We start from the raw sequence: 16,196 nt of genomic DNA on the forward strand, positions 1-16,196 counted from the left end.
CGAATGGTGTAGGTGAATTAGCCTTTACTGAAGGGATTATGGATCACAAAGCATACATGAACATCCTCAAGACACATCTTTCATCAAGTGTACAAAAAAGGGACTCTCAGCAAAGTATACGTTTACGTAGGATAACGACCCCCCATAAACATAGCCCCGAACACGAAGCTGTGGCTTTTATATAATACACCGCAAAAACAAATCTCCACAATCTCCCGACATCAAACCCATCGAAAATTTGTGAGCTGTTTGGAGCAAAATGTGAGAAAGCATGCAATATCAAACAAAACTGATCTGAAAGAAGACTTACTCACTGAATTGAATAACATACCAAAGGAAACTAAGGAAACCTCGGTACGATCGGTGCCAAATAGGTTAGATGAGATTATAAAGAGGAAAGGAGGATCTGCCAAGTACTGAAACTGCGTTATGTCTATTCAGACCAATACCTTTTTGGTGGCAAGTGAAAAGGATTGTTTTAAGTTATGGTTTTTAGTTATATGGACATGGAAAAATTATGTTTTTTTACAATGCACACGTTACACAAGATGATAAATTATCAAGAATTCTAGTATATGTCAATTTTTAACATCATTCCGTTCGATTTCTCGTCCTCACATGTGGCATATCTCGACATACCAATACTCTTTTGAGCCACTGTAGGCCCTATTGCTCAGCGCTCCAGATTACTTATGAAGAACCCTCATCTCGTTCGAAACTGGTATTCGAGTAAGGAATGTTCAACCACGTCGTAAGTTCAATCTAGAATTTATTTCGAACAGTGTAAAAAGAACGGTGCGTGACTAGATACGCGAATGGCCATTGAGTTTGCAGAAGTTCATTCACCCACTCTGCCTAGAACCTTCCCAAACGATATGACGATTCTGAAGATAATTCAGCAGAGCAGTTTGATTCTGCTGAACAAAGGTACTGGTGTCCATTCTTTGCAATCATAGATACCAATGTTAATTGTTTAGCTCTCCGTTTTGACACATCATCTTATAAATTCGTACTTGAATTCGAGCAGTTTCTACTTGGGAATTGTACCGGGAGGTACACCTCTACTACACTCATTCAAAATAAGCGCCTTTATAAACTTCCCTATCGATCAAAAGGTGAAACTGATAATACCTGAACGTGGAACTTTAATTGGAAAATGTCACCACTGAAATATTAAGTAATTTTGTTATTGTGAAGTGTCCTAAACTGACTGAATTTCTCCTTGTTTTGTTTTGCTATACATCAAGAAGTTTGGACATTTTTCCACAGATGACACTACCAAAAAACTATGATCATGCACTCTGGTGCAAGGTGAAAAAACTTATAACTTAAAGAAGTTTTGTATTTTTAGGTTGTCCATAACTGACTCTATGTTCATTTATTTTTGGGTTGGCAACACTTCTTTTTCTTTCCGCCAGATTTGAATCTAGCTAATCGTAAACTTTTGTAATTAATTTTCAACCAATCCCGTATTTCTTGTTCACTTTGAATTCACCAATACAATTTGAGAGGGCGGGTCTGGATTAGTCTTGAATTCTCTCGAACCTTCCCTGAGGGTATATTGTGACCGTTCGTGGATGTGGGTGGTTCGAAATGATATGATTTTCTTCAATTAAACCTCGGCTAGAATCAATGGTTCGCAAGAAACTCCACTCGCGGCCATGGTCATTCGGCGAGTACCGGTCAAATCTCTTCCAACATCAGCTCAAACAGAGTAATTTCCACGTCCTACCTAACTATGTAAAGGCTCTTAAATTATAATTTTAAAATGAAAGATCGCAATAAAATTTAATTAAGTAATCATGAAAAATATAATAATAATCTTCTGATTAGACAACAGGACGGAGTTTTACAAGTAACACGCATCTTATCAATCTTTGTTGGTTCCGCAAACACATTAAAAACATTATCTGACGTTAAATTAAAACTCTAAAATAATTCATCACAATATCTGAAATATTCTCCACAAATAATGAAATTATTAACAGTTCTGAAAATCTGCCAGTCGTAAAGTCATTCACTTTGTTCATTCATCTCAGTCAATATTTGCCCATAGTCTGCCTTCCCCAGTTCTATCTGTTTGATTATTTAAATTTCTAGCTGTCTAATATACAACTTGAATATCCTGACGGTTAGTCTCCCTAACGTTGCAAGATAAAAATATAATTATCTGTCAGTCATCTAAAAGACACAAATAAATTAATAATCATGGTGCTGTGACACCCATCGGGAACATTCAGCTTCGCCGTGTCTGAAAATCAACAACATCTAACTACTGGCATGTTCAATGATACGATAATATCGGAAGGTCTGTACTGCATCTGCTCTCCCCCAGTGTTTCCTAAAAATAATACTACTGCCAAATAACTACAGCAAGCAATTACCTTGAATGCCAACGCAATTCATCAGGTGACATTAACCTTTGAAAACAACTTATTTTATTGTTTAGATATGTCATGTACCGAAGATCCTAACAATTCATCCGATAATACATCCGCTTTACCTCTATGCTGTGCCGTAAATTCGTATTTTGACGATTTCTTCGTGCTTAACATTTAATATCTCCGGGAGACCTTTGAAAATACTAGCATCATATTATTCCGCTTGCCTATTCAAAATCTTTAAAATCACATGATGAACACCTCACATAACATTACTACCCTAGGTTCATTGAACTTCTCGAAGATTTACCACGTTACCGTAGCATCAATTTCTACAAACCTCATTCTTATAATAATCACACTAATACTTACCATATCTCATCAAAAATGCACACCATGTCTACATCATTATTCAAATATACAAGCGCAGGTATCGAAGAACCTCAACTATACGCATATAAAAACATCATATCACTTACAGTATGTACGCACTTCATTAAATTATTCAGCGGCACAAGTTATTCTAAGAGGATCTCGACTCTGACATAAATTACGTACAATCACTCACTGAACTTATCTACACAGCACTCGATAACACCGGGCGAGTTGGCCGTGCGCGTAGAGGCGCGCGGCTGTGAGCTTGCATCCGGGAGATAGTAGGTTCGAATCCCACTATCGGCAGCCCTGAAGATGGTTTTCGGTGGTTTCCCATTTTCACACCAGGCAAATGCTGGGGCTGTACCTTAATAGGTAACATGCATGATCTGGGGTTTTAATTAAAAATATGCTAATCTGATTCAAAATTTCATGCAGAATTCAAAAATGTGATCAGAATGTACAAATAATAACTCCAAACATGATAAAAATCTACGAAAGTGTCACGTCACGCAAGTACGCGATCTCATTGGTCTGACGTCATCGTACAGGTTGACGGAATTAGCAGACGAAATAACACATAGTGCGCTGTGAGAAGCAGGATACACTTCGCGTATTTCTACTTTACGTTAGTGTCTAGTATGATTAAATTCGAGGTCTATACATCGGATAATAATCTGAGTGGTATATTTTAGACTTAAAATGAATCCTGCGCAGACAGTGAGGCAGAAAACTTATAAATGGTGTAGAGTTCCGATGTGCAATAGCACATCGCATACCATACCAAACAAATTGTTTATACATGTTCCAAAGACGCTAAAACTAGGAAGAAATGGATTTTGGCGAGCCGGAAAAATGCTGGTGATATATCGGAAAAGTCTACAGTTTATTTTTTTGAAGATTTTAACGTAAGATGAATTTGTTTGAATTTTCAAATCATTTTTCCATGTCAGCTGTTCTAGTGGTAAAACTTTAAATTTTAATGTATGATGCTTTATTTAAATGCTTCAATTACATCTTGGAATATGAAAGTAATAAACAGTGCATTAAATAATGCTGATTATTAAAGTATTCTCCAAACCTAACCTATGTTTTGGGTGATCCATGTCAAGATAATAAATCAAAGGGGTTATGAACCATTTTGACAGCTCTAATTCTACCAATATATCTTGGCATGGGACAGTTATGTATGTCTTTATTGAAGAGCTTAATTGGTAAATAAATTTAGGCTATATCTAAATACTCTATAATGTAACAAAGAATAGGGGTGTACATCATGAAAGGAAACAACGTGAATTTAACAAATGTATAACTCTACACAAAACCAATGCTTGTTTGTTGGGGTCTTATAAGTTAACAATGCTCAATTATAATAATTATCATAATATTAATGAAATAAATAACATAATTGCACACAGGTGAAAATAGTGATGTAGGTGTTTAAAATATTATCCAACTTAGCCTAAGTTTTAGGTTATACAAGCCAAGTCAATAAACCGAAGGGTACAAATACCGCGCGAGAGGCCGTGCGGTTAGGAGCGCGCAGCTGTGAGCTCGCATCCGGGGGATAGAAGGTTTTGAACCCCACTGCTGGCAGCCCTGAAGATGGTTTTCCGTGGTTTCCCATTTTCACACCAGGCAAATGCTGAGGCTGTACCTAAGGCCACGGCCGCTTTGTTCCCATTCCTAGGCCTTCACTGTCCCATCGTCGCCATAAGACCTATATGTGACGGTGTGACGTAAAGCAAACAGCAAAAACAAAAAAAAAGTAAAAGTCACAGCACCCAAAGACATTCCTGTATTGAGCGACTAAAATGTCACCAGGACACTTTTCTTTCCTGATATGCTCAGCTTGTTAAAAGCCAAATGTAATTAATGTTATTGGCTTCACGCCCCGCTAACTACTTCTACGATTTTCGGAGACGCCGATGTGTAGGAATTTAGTCCTGCTGGAGTTCTTTTACGTGCCAGTAAATCTACCGACACGAGGCTGACGTATTTGAGCACCTTCAACTACCACCGGACTGAACCAGGATCGAACCTGCCAAGTCTGAACCACTCAGCTCAACTTGTGAAAACTAGATGAAGTCATATTTATCTTTATCATGTTTAACTTTTTCCCTCCACAAAGATATTTAATTCTCTTTCATGGGCCCCGGAAGTGGGTAGGCCAGTTGCCCCAACCATAAATATATATTATTTCAGAAATGATAGGTTATAGACCTACAGTACTATGATCTTTCTTTCTTTCCTTCTTTCTTTCTTTCTTAATCAGTTTATCCTTCAGGGTTGGTTTTCTCTCTGACTCAGCGAGGGATTTCACCTCTACCACTTCAAGGGCAGTGTCCTGGAACGTGAGACTTTGAGTATGGTGATGAAACTGGTGAGGAGGGCCATTACCTCGCCCAGGCGGCCTCACCTGTTATGCTCAACAGGGGCCTTGTTGGAGGATGGGAGGATCGGAAGGGATAGACAAGGAAGAGGGAAGGAAACGGCCGTGGCCTTAGGTGCCTGGAGGAGAAGTAGGAAAATACGAAAAACCACTTCGAGGATGGCTGAGGTGGGATTCGAAACCCTTCTACTCAGTTGACCTCCCGAGGCTGAGTAGACCCCGTTCCAGCCCTCGTACTATTTGTTTTCAACTTTCATGGCAGAGCCGGGAATCGAAACCGGGCTTCCGGAAGTGGCACACATTAACCACTACACCACAGAAGCGGACTAGTACTATAATGCTACCTATATGTTTATGTTAGTGCTGAAATCCGATTTCTTACTTTACTAATGCTGAAAGCCCGAAAATGTAATGTTATTCTTTAATAGGGGAATCAGTCTAGAAGGAAATGTTGAAAGTGATGTGATTTCTATCCAGGTTCGTTGTTATCCTAATACTATGGGTTACAGTACATTGCACATATATAAAAGACGCCACTTACAAACTTGTTTGTTATCCGCTAATTTCTGCGGCCACAAAAGTCACATTTTTCAAGAATGATGACATCTACACATGGTAGATTGTCTGACTGTGCTGTTTTGAACCTTTCTTCTGTCATTTCGAAGTTATTCGCGATCACGAATAATAAACAATCGGCTTTTAGCAACGGCTGGCTGATGCACAACGGCTGGTAGAGCTCCATGCGGTACTGGATCGTGACGTCACAGCGCGCCGCTTACGTCAGAGGCCGTTTCACTCGCCTTGCGGAAAGGCACTATTAAATATTTTTTTAATGGTAGAAAACAAGGCAACATACCACAATGTAATACGTTTACGTACTATTTCATTGGTGTACTTTTCAAAAAAAATATTTTTGAAAATGATGCATGTTCCCAATTAAGGCCACGGCCGCTTCCTTCCAACTCCTAGGCCTTTCCTATCCCATCGTCGCCATAAGACCTATCTGTGTCGGTGCGACGTAAAAGCCCCTAACCTAGCACTCGATATTATCTCATCGCAAATAGATTCTTACGATTATTCAGACAGTATTAGGACATTAGCTGAAATATAATCATGCCTGTATACCTCTACTACTTGACACCGACGGTATACCGAATTCCACTCCTACCAATGATCGGATCAACACTTCACACAGATACACAGTGACAGACACGTTAGGTTACTCAAGCCGTATTCTTAAAACAATCACCCATTATGATGACAAATCTAACACGAATATAAGCTTCTACAAATAGAATAAGGGAAGACAATGTTTGGGTACTTAACATCCGAAGACTCTGTTGTTCATCCCATCCTTTAGGTTGTGGTAGCTATGGACATCTGTTTTCATGTTATTGTGGCGACTCCAGCAGAAATCGGACCCATCAGGATCCCAGTCTCGACTTAGGCACACATCTCCGCCTTATTTAGATCCTTCATCGTAATAATAACTAGTTTCGTTGTTCTTCCACCCTCAAACTTGTAAAGACCAGATTAGAATAGTGCTAAACAGAGTTTAAAATTCTCAGTTTCGTTTACTAAACTCTCCTTCGTATATTGACGTCGTGTAATTGGTTATTGAGCTCTTTTAAACCTTGCAATATTTTTAAAAAACTCTTATAATCTCCTCAATTCCTTTCAATATGTATCAGAGCTATTCTCGAATCAACCTTCGACGCTGTTTGTTCTTCATACATTGTCATAGAACAAAATCCCATTTTAACAACATCACAATAATACTTGATTCGCATTTTATGATTCACGCTAAAACTGCTATGTCGTAATCTCCGTTACATATGTTTTTGACATTTGAGGATCTTTGCCTAACACAGTCACTCTCTTCATTCACAGAACTGCACAAAGGAACACATTCTGCTATTCATTTATTTCCTCAATGCATACGATCCGTCACTCCGCATACGCCTTCTTGATGGTAGAACTTGCCTTGCTCCAAACTGTTCCATGGCCTCCACCGCGCGACGTTTCTGGACCTGAATGTTACATATGAGATTTCTCCTTCACAGCTGTTGATATGAGATCTTTCATCTACTGGTCTCTATTTGTATCCCAACTCATGTTCTTAATTCAATCCTCCGAATACCACGGGGTTCTGAGCTTATGAATTTCCATATTTAACTCCGTAAAATTCCATTTGATGAGCGAGTTGTCTCGGTTTTCGTACGTAGTTGGACGTATAAACTGGACGTATTCCGGCTGATTGTGTACTTATGAACCGCTTCTGTTGATCTATTTACCTATAACTTGCAATGGCTCCTTCGCTCTTGACCTCGAGACCATTGAAAGGTTATAATATAAGTTGCGGCTTTTCAAGTTTCCTTGCCAATTTATCGTCGTCTTTCTAAGTGTGTGTGTGTGTGTTAAGGCAGGAGGCGGGGCGCCTCTTCCGCCGGCAGCCAGAACATCTACAAGGTAATGTCTACATAAATTCTCTTTTCTGTAGCTATCTCCGCAGCTTTTTCCGAGGGGAAGGTCCGAATCTTTAACTATGTAACAAACTTTTCTAAAATGTAAATCTTCTTTAGGCTAATGTAAAAATTTCATAAAGTCTTTAACTGGAAATCGGGGATAGAGAGTGAGTTACCCTCTCGAGCTCCCCTTCATCTTGATTTGAGGTGACTTCGTTTTGCAACCTTTCGTTCCTGTAATATGTTAAAGTTATTTCCATACGAGCCACCTCAGTAGTTTGTGATTAGGCCCAGTTTCGTCGGCCGAGAGCCCTGTCGGTTTTTTAATTTTTCATTACTTTGGAGCGTTGTGTACGCCTCCATTCAGTTTGTGTTCGGGCCTTTTATTTAACCTGTTCTTTTTCGCAAAGGCCTTGTAGGTTGGTTACTAGATACCACTGTGTAAAAACCAATTCAATTTGTAAATTTTGATGTAATGTTGCCTTGAGTGGGCCGTAAGAAACTGAGAGCCTGTTAGCTCTTTTTCAAAGTTTTGTAAGAGTAACGAATGCCTTTGGAAGGATAGATATTGTATTTTGGGAGCAAGTGCTCTTGAATTAGGGGATTTCTGCCCTTGACTAAATGAATCCTTGTTTTGAATTAAAGTTGTAAACTGGATCCGGTATCTGTGAAATTGTAAAACTAGAGGCTTGAAGCTCAGAATCTGTACAATTCACTGATCTTGGATTTTCCTAGTCTGGTTTCAAGATTGCTTTTGTACCTGACATGTTGTTACGTTCACTAAGTGAAGATTTGTTAAGTTGTTGTTTTTTGAAGAAATATAACCTTCGGTTCAAGTTTTAAATTAATTTTGATATTGCAGATAGACCCATTCACCTCGGCACCTTCTTTAACATCTTTGTTAACTATCCCCTTCTACCGACGTGAATACGGGCTGGATAACATGGAGGTCATACGTCTCATGATCGGTGCATGAGGAACAATTCCAAAGTTCTTCGAAGAATTCCGCTCAAGTTTCAGTCTATCAGAGTCGTTAACAAACACTGTGGACCTCAAAGCCTTGAAAGGTTCATTATCCATTCTAAGGAATCATCTGTATAGTCATAACTGTATATAGTATACTTTGTCTTCACGGGCAACTTCCTTATCAGGGAAGTGTTTATTCTCTCTGAATAAATGTCCAAAAGCTACAGTACTGCCGTATGAATCTTTCTGGTATGCACATTGTCTTCCTGGAACTCCGCAGCTGCTGTGTTCCCACAGTTGCTCAACAAATCCACACCTTAGATAAGTACAAATCTATAAACACTCTTGCTTGCTAGGCCCTCACACACCACGTAAGTTTAATTCCATGTTGTGTAGAAGTTGAGTGAATGGTTTTGGAACATTTCTTCAGAGATTTTCAAAAATTCACGGATGTGGGCAAGAGATGATTTCTACAGCAGGATCCAAATGGTTGACGTCCATAATAAAACACTTTGGGAAATATTCCTGCAGGTAAGAATGACTATTTGTGTTTGGATTATCGGGAGGAGAGCACCTCATCGGAGTCTGATCATAATGGAGAGATTTATCGTTAACGAGAGTATCGTTCAATCGAGAGGAATTTTACATTGAATTAATGGAATTTAAGGCCGGGACCATAATGTTTTATCGTTACACTGTACGGAGATTTCGCTGTATATTACTCACTTCTTACGTATTGCTCATTCTGCTTGTGATTCCTGTTTGTCACACGGTTGGGCAGCTGGCCTGTGTCACCTCCCTCTGCGATGATTTACGATCGATCTCTACGCTGAATAATGGGTAGACCTTCTTGTATAGATGCTGAGTGAATGGTTTTCGAACATTTCTTCAGTGATTCTCAGAAATTCACGAACGACAGATATGCGGAGGAGCTGATTTCTACAGCATGGTCCAAATGGTTGACGTTGAGAATAAAACACTTTGGGAAATATTCCTGCAGGTAAGAGTGACTATTTTCATTACCTATTATATGAGTCGGTTAGCTTCAAAACTCAACATGTACACAAAAGTTAAAAAAAATGAGCTATTGTATATTTCATATTTAATGCGTGATAATGTTTTGTTCCATAACTCTTCTTATTCCTTAGATATTAAACTTTAAAATTTCAGCTCTGTTTCAAAACTGAGTATGTCCACAACATGTTCTGTTCCATAACTTGGCATGTCCAAAGGAACTTGGTAACGGAAAGAAGCTTACTGTTTTAAAAAAAAGGTTTGCTGTTAATAATGCGTTGTTCAGTGCATCGACTTCTTTCATTATTACAGAGAAGCCAGTGTTCACACTTACGTAATTTGTATAACTAGTAAAATGGATTGTAACAAGAGATTAGAGTCTGTGGAAATAGCGTTATAGCTGCCGAGCCAAGACGTAGAAGGAAAAGATCAAGAGATGTCTGTACATGGAAGAAAAATAGAGATAAACGGGCAAGGGGAGCACTGTATCTAAAATATTTCGTTTCAAAACTATCTTAGCATTAGACTAGCCTGAGGTTAAACTGAAATCATGAATTCATGAATAAATAAAAACAAGTAATTTCCTTATGGTATCAAAATTAACGCAATGTGTATTTATTTCACGCATTCATCAAAACCTCTTCCGAAGAAACCAAACTGCACCCACCCATCCAGATTCAGTTTCAGTTGTAATGATCTTGGGATGCAGGATATCAGATATTCCCACCAGTCATTTTATGATTCTCACAATAAAATGTGTCAAGATTTATTCATTCTCCGGTTATGTGACACAAGAATCTCCCCAGAGAAAGAGACCATGAGTAAGTACAAGCAACAAAGGCAAACAAGTGACTTTGAGGTACTATAATAATTCTATTAGCTCAGGTATGTCAAAATGCCTTTGTTTCAATTTTGTGAATTTAAAAGTTTCGTGTTCTGAGACTTGGAAGGAAGCATCTGAAGACAGGTCTCTCGCCAAAGGAATGAATAGGAGGTGATACTCTTTCAAAAAAGTTCGAGGCACGTACTGAAAACGTGAGAAGTTCATTGAAACTTCGATTTCCATTGAGTCACACTACTGTCGCAGTAAATACAGGGCCGATGACCTAGCTGTTAGGCCCCTTTAAACAACAAACATCATCATCAGTAAAAACAGGAGCAAAGCAAAGCAAAGTCACCTCTCCTTATCTAAACTCTAAATACTGAATTTTCGAGCCTGTTTATAACTCTCGGCAGTCAGTGTAGCTAACTTGACCTGCGATGGACGGTTGAGTTGTAAATAGTAGTAAATTATTTGGTCCTCGGAACGATATTATCTCTTAGTATTGTGATGGTCAGAGTGTATTGGTTACTATAATTCGAATATGCATTTCCTCTCTCTCTCTCTCTCTCTCTCTCTGTGTGTGTGTTCATACCATATTAGTGTATTACATTAATTCCTTCGAATTTGAAAACTAAATTGTGTATTATTATTATTATTATTATTATTATTATTATTATTATTATTATTATTATTAATGAATAATAATAATGCTATATGCTTTACGTCCCACTAACTGTTTTTACGGTCTTCGGAGATGCCGAGGTGCCGGAATTTAGTCCCGCGGGAGTTCCTTTACGTGCCAGTAAATCTACCGACACGAGGCTGTCGTATTTGAGCACCTTCAAATACCACCGGACTGAAGGCCAGCGCCTTAACCGTCTGAGCCACTCAACCCGGCAGTTATTATTATTATTATTATTATTATTATTATTATTATTATTATTATTATTGTTGTTGTTGTTGTTATTGTTGTTGTACCGGGCGGTACACCTCCACGCCGCTAATTCAAACATTGCGCCAGTTGAAACTCCTCTACTGGAGAAAGCCTGAACTTTAACAACCACATTAATTCTAGGGTTTCTCAGAAGATGTCTTTACTGTAAATTTTGAAGTGTTCTGAACTATGTCGATTTCGATTTGTTTTTGTTTTCTCTGTAGTAAGAAGTGTGAACATTCTCTTCTAGATGGCACTACTTAAGAACTATAATTGTGCACCCTAGTGCGAAGTGAAGGAACTTTTTTTTAAAGAAATTTGGTATTCATAAGTTTGTTCTTTATTACATTTCTTTCAGTCATTGTTTGGGTTGGCAGTATAACCCTTCTCTTTCCGCCAGTTTTGAATTTGACCAATGAGGAATTTCTGTAATTAATTTTCCACCAATAAGGTGTTTCTTCTTCGTCTGGTGTATTAGTTTTTGCTGTTACCCAATAAAATTTTGTGGGCGGGTTGTAATCATTCATGAAACGTCTCGAATTTTCCACGAGGGTATATAAACTGCTGATTTTTAGGTCTCGGGGCCACTTCAGTAACATCTCTCCTAGTGTGATTATGTAGCAGGGGGCGGGAAGCGCCTCTTTCTTCGGGCAGCAGTTCATTCACAAGGTAATGGCCGTTTAATAACTTTATTTCTTGCTAGCTCAGCAGTTTAACCCTCGGGGCAGGTTCGAAACTTTTCTCATGTAACCTATCCTTAAAATGTAATAGACATTTGGTAAAATTTTGGCTTTTTAACTATAAATTGGGATAGAGAGTGCCTAACCCTCTCGAGCTCCCACTCATATTGTTCTGAGGTGACTACGTTTTCATTTCCTTTTTTCTCCCTTCGTAATGTAAATAAGTTTTCTTATCGTGTCACCTCCGTAGTATGGGATTAGCCCTTGCATAAGCGGCCTAGTGCCAAATAGGTTTTGAAAATGTATTAGGAGTGCTAGTTACCCCTCCATTCAACTCAGAATTTTGGGCCACGTAATTGACCTGTTTCTTTACTGAATAGGCCTCAGTAGGTTGGGTATTATTACCCCTGTTCTTGTGTGCCTGGAGGGCAGATTGAAGGTGGAGTTTGGTGTGGCCTTTGAATAGGCTTGAACTTTGAGAGCGGGTTTGCTCTTTCTTAAAAGTGGATTTTCTGTGTGCCTCGAGGAGGCTTTACTGGGTAATTGGGAGCAAGTGCTCCTTGGCATGATTGGGGTTTTCTGCCCCTTTGTTGTACCTTGTATATAGGTAAAGTTGGGCTTATAGCTCAAGGATTGTGAGTCTGGGGCTCGAAGCCCAAATCCAGTAACAAACTGTAATTGTATTTTCTTAATTTGTTGATCTGCTACTTGGTACCTGTTATATTCTGTTATTTATTTATCTTGAAAAGAAAATATAACCTTTGTTAAAGTTTTAAATTAACTTTAATTTCGTAAGTTGAGACCTATTCCCACCCAGCACCTTCTTTCACCTCTGCTGTTCCACAGATACCTCGGAACAATTATTATTATTATTGCTGTTCATTGTAATAATATACAAACTTGTACTACGAAATAAACGTGTATTTTTCCGTGTCAGGAAACAAGAGGCCCATTTTCAATTATTGCGGGGGGGGGGGGGAGGAGGCGCTTCTTAGCGCCGCTACTGAATACTGTCATAGTAATGCGTATATGAAAATAAAGGCAGAAATGTATTACATTTAAATGAGTTAGGGTGAGAGAGTGTGTTTCTTTCCTTAATTACCGGGCGAGTTGGCCATGCGGTCAGGGGCGCTCAGCTGCCAGCTCGCGTCCGGGAGATAGTGGGTTCGAACCCCACTGTCGGCAGCCCTGAAGAGGGTCTTCCGTGGTTTCCCATTTTCACACCAGGCAAATGCTGATGTTGTACCTTAACTAAGGTCACGGCCACCTCCTTCCCATTCCTAGGCCATTCCAGTCCCTTCGTCGCCATAAGACCTATCTGTGTCGGTGCGACGTAAAGCAAATAGCAAAGAAAAAAATAGCTTTCCTTAATTCCTCAATGAACTTGAAAACCGACTTGATTATGAATATCTCATTTTATTTCATCTTAACTTTTATGATTTACTTGGGGAAGAGAACCTCCGTTATTAATGTTTATATTGGGGTTCAGGGGCGTAGCCAAGGGGGTAGGGGTTTCTGGGGGTTAAAACCCCCTCCATGGAAATTTTATTAAAAAACTGAAATAAACAGAAACTGACAAACTAAACACACATACAGGTACATAATTGTAGAACCAACATATCTATTGAACCTGTTTTCCAAGAAGACTTGGAAGTTGGATTTTAGATTATAAACTAAACAAACCGTTCGCTGTAAAACTGTTGAACTTGATCGTATTGTTCTTGCTCTGTATTTTATTGCAAGATTTTGTAGTGTACTGCAATCAAATATCAATATAACTCACTTGTATCCGTGTCCTCATAATGACAAGAGTCATGCATGAGCGCACAACACACGCACAGGCACCTGCATTGTGTTCTATCATCACGTTGTAGTCCGACTCGTTGGCTGAACGGTCGGCGTACTGGCCTTCGGTTCAGAGAGTCCCGGGTTCGATTCCCGGCCGGGTCGGGGATTTTAACCTTAATTGGTTAATTCCAATGGCACGGGGGTTGGGTGTATATGTTGTCTTCAACATCATTTCATCCTCATCACGACGCGCAGGTCGCCTACGGGATTCAAATAGAAAGACCTGCACCTGGCAACCAGAACCCGTCCTGGGATATCCCGGCACTAAAAGCCCTCCCCTCCCTTCGCCGTGGCCGATCATGGCTACGCTACTGTTGAGGTTACTTTCCTATGGTTATGTGTCTGGTGATTTGAATATGTAACTAGTCAAGTTGGCAGCAGGCACAGTTCTCGCCCTTCAGGGAAGCAACTCAATGTTGAAAACATCCTAGGGATATGAGCTACGAATTTTAGGTAAATAAAATATAAAATATATAAATAAAATATAAAAATAAAATGTATGTTTAGTCCTCAGCCCGAAGGCTGGTTGGATCCTCAACAGTTCCGCCATCAACTGTCATAGATGGCCTAGGCATCACTGAAGAGGCGTACTAGGGAAATGAGGAGTGAGGTAGTTTCCCGTTGCTTTCCTCGCCGAACCAGAAGTTGCTATTACATATCAGTCTGCCAAGCCCACTGAAATGCATGCACCAACTGACCCTATGAGCAATATTTTCACACCATTCATAGCAGGGACTGGCTGCAGAAGGAATGGCATTACTAGCATCACTTATACCTCAGTCACTTTCATTTTGTCAAAGCTAAGGATACAGCTGAGACAGATCAATGAATATATAAATAAAATATAAAATATAAATATTTGGTTAAAAACTACAAGACTGGAAGCTTGTGGCTTAATGAAGTACAGAAGGACTTGGATTCAGCTGGGATTTCAGACATTGATATAGAAGATCGTTCCAAATTTTGTGCTATGGTACAGTCTTGGACCCCATCACCTAGAGTTCCTAGAAGTCGGAAGCCCCTTTCACAGGAGAGAAAGGAGAAATTATCAGCAGGGCTCAAGAGATATTGCTTTTTTTGTTGCTAGGGGCTTTACGTCGCACCGACACAGATAGGTCTTATGGCGACGATGGGATAGGAAAGGCCTAGGAGTTGGAAGGAAGCGGCCGTGGCCTTAATTAAGGTACAGCCCCAGCATTTGCCTGGTGTGAAAATAGCAAACCACGGAAAACCATCTTCAGGGCTGCCGATAGTGGGATTCGAACCTACTACCTCCCGAATGCAAGCTCACAGCCGCGCGCCTCTACGCGCACGGCCAACTCGCCCGGTCAAGAGATATTGGAAACAAAGAAGAGCATCGAGGAAGAACTAGTCATCAGCGCTCCTTAGTGGGCTTAAATCAATAATAATAATAATAATAATTACAATCATTTTCTTAATCATCGTTATCTGATCGATTAGACAAGCAGTTTGCCTTTTTCTACCACTACGAGCACTAATGTGAGTCAACGGAGAGTTTCACTTAAGCACCACTACGAGCGCTAATGTGAGTCAATGGAGAGTTTCACTTAAGGCGACACTCCGGAGATAAAAATATATTTTTACCTAATGCATGGATTTTCGTCCGCCTCTGTGGTGTAGTGGTTAGCGTGATTAGCTGCCACCCCCGGAGGCCCGGGTTCGATTCCCGGCTCTGCCACGAAATTTGAAAAGTGGTACGAGGGCTGGAACGGGGTCCACTCAGCCTCGGGAGGTCAACTGAGTAGAGGTGGGTTCGATTCCCACCTCAGCCATCCTGGAAGTGGTTTTCCATGGTTTCCCACTTCTCCTCCAGGCGAATGCCGGGATGGTACCTAACTTAAGGCCACGGCCGCTTCCTTTACTCTTCCTTGCCTATCCCTTCCAATCTTCCCATCCCTCCACAAGGCCCCTGTTCAGCATAGCAGGTGAGGCCGCCTGGGCGAGTTACTGGTCATACTCCCCAGTTGTATCCCACGACCAAGAGTCTGAAGCTCCAGGACACTGCCCTTGAGGCGGTAGAGGTGGGATCCCTCGCTAAGTCCGAGGGAAAAACCGAACCTGGAGGGTAAACAGATGATGATGATGATGATGATGCATGGATTTTCACGAAACTTTGTGGGAATGTCACCTACATAAAAGAGATATCACGAACACTTCTTTCATATACAATTAATAGTTTTTCCGAAATATTTTTCTGAAACTTTTTAATCCATTTTTTCATGAAAATTAACATGTTAATGTGAATTCGTAATTAGGTACCTACTACTTCTTTTAAAGCACTACGTATCGATTCTTAT

At 39.9% G+C, this 16,196-nt stretch overlaps 1 protein-coding gene across 7 annotated transcripts in view; it reads left to right on the top strand.

Annotated features, from left to right (window-relative positions):
• Positions 1–16,196, top strand: part of LOC136863383 (solute carrier family 2, facilitated glucose transporter member 5) — a 437,285-nt gene that overhangs the window by 11,085 nt on the left and 410,004 nt on the right. For 3 of the 7 annotated variants that reach the window (XM_067139787.2, XM_067139790.2, XM_067139791.2), the window contains exon 2: positions 9,438–9,579. The exons of 2 other annotated variants lie outside the window; for them this stretch is intronic. In XM_067139787.2, the coding sequence (XP_066995888.2) occupies positions 9,526–9,579 (54 nt within the window). In that variant the 5' untranslated portion in view covers positions 9,438–9,525. Of the gene's footprint in view, positions 1–9,360; positions 9,580–16,196 lie in introns of all 7 variants that reach the window. 2 more of the 7 variants (XM_067139788.2, XM_067139789.2) reach the window with 2 other exon arrangements.

This window comes from Anabrus simplex, chromosome 2, assembly GCF_040414725.1.
Source record: "Anabrus simplex isolate iqAnaSimp1 chromosome 2, ASM4041472v1, whole genome shotgun sequence".
Lineage (NCBI taxonomy): Eukaryota > Metazoa > Arthropoda > Insecta > Orthoptera > Tettigoniidae > Anabrus > Anabrus simplex.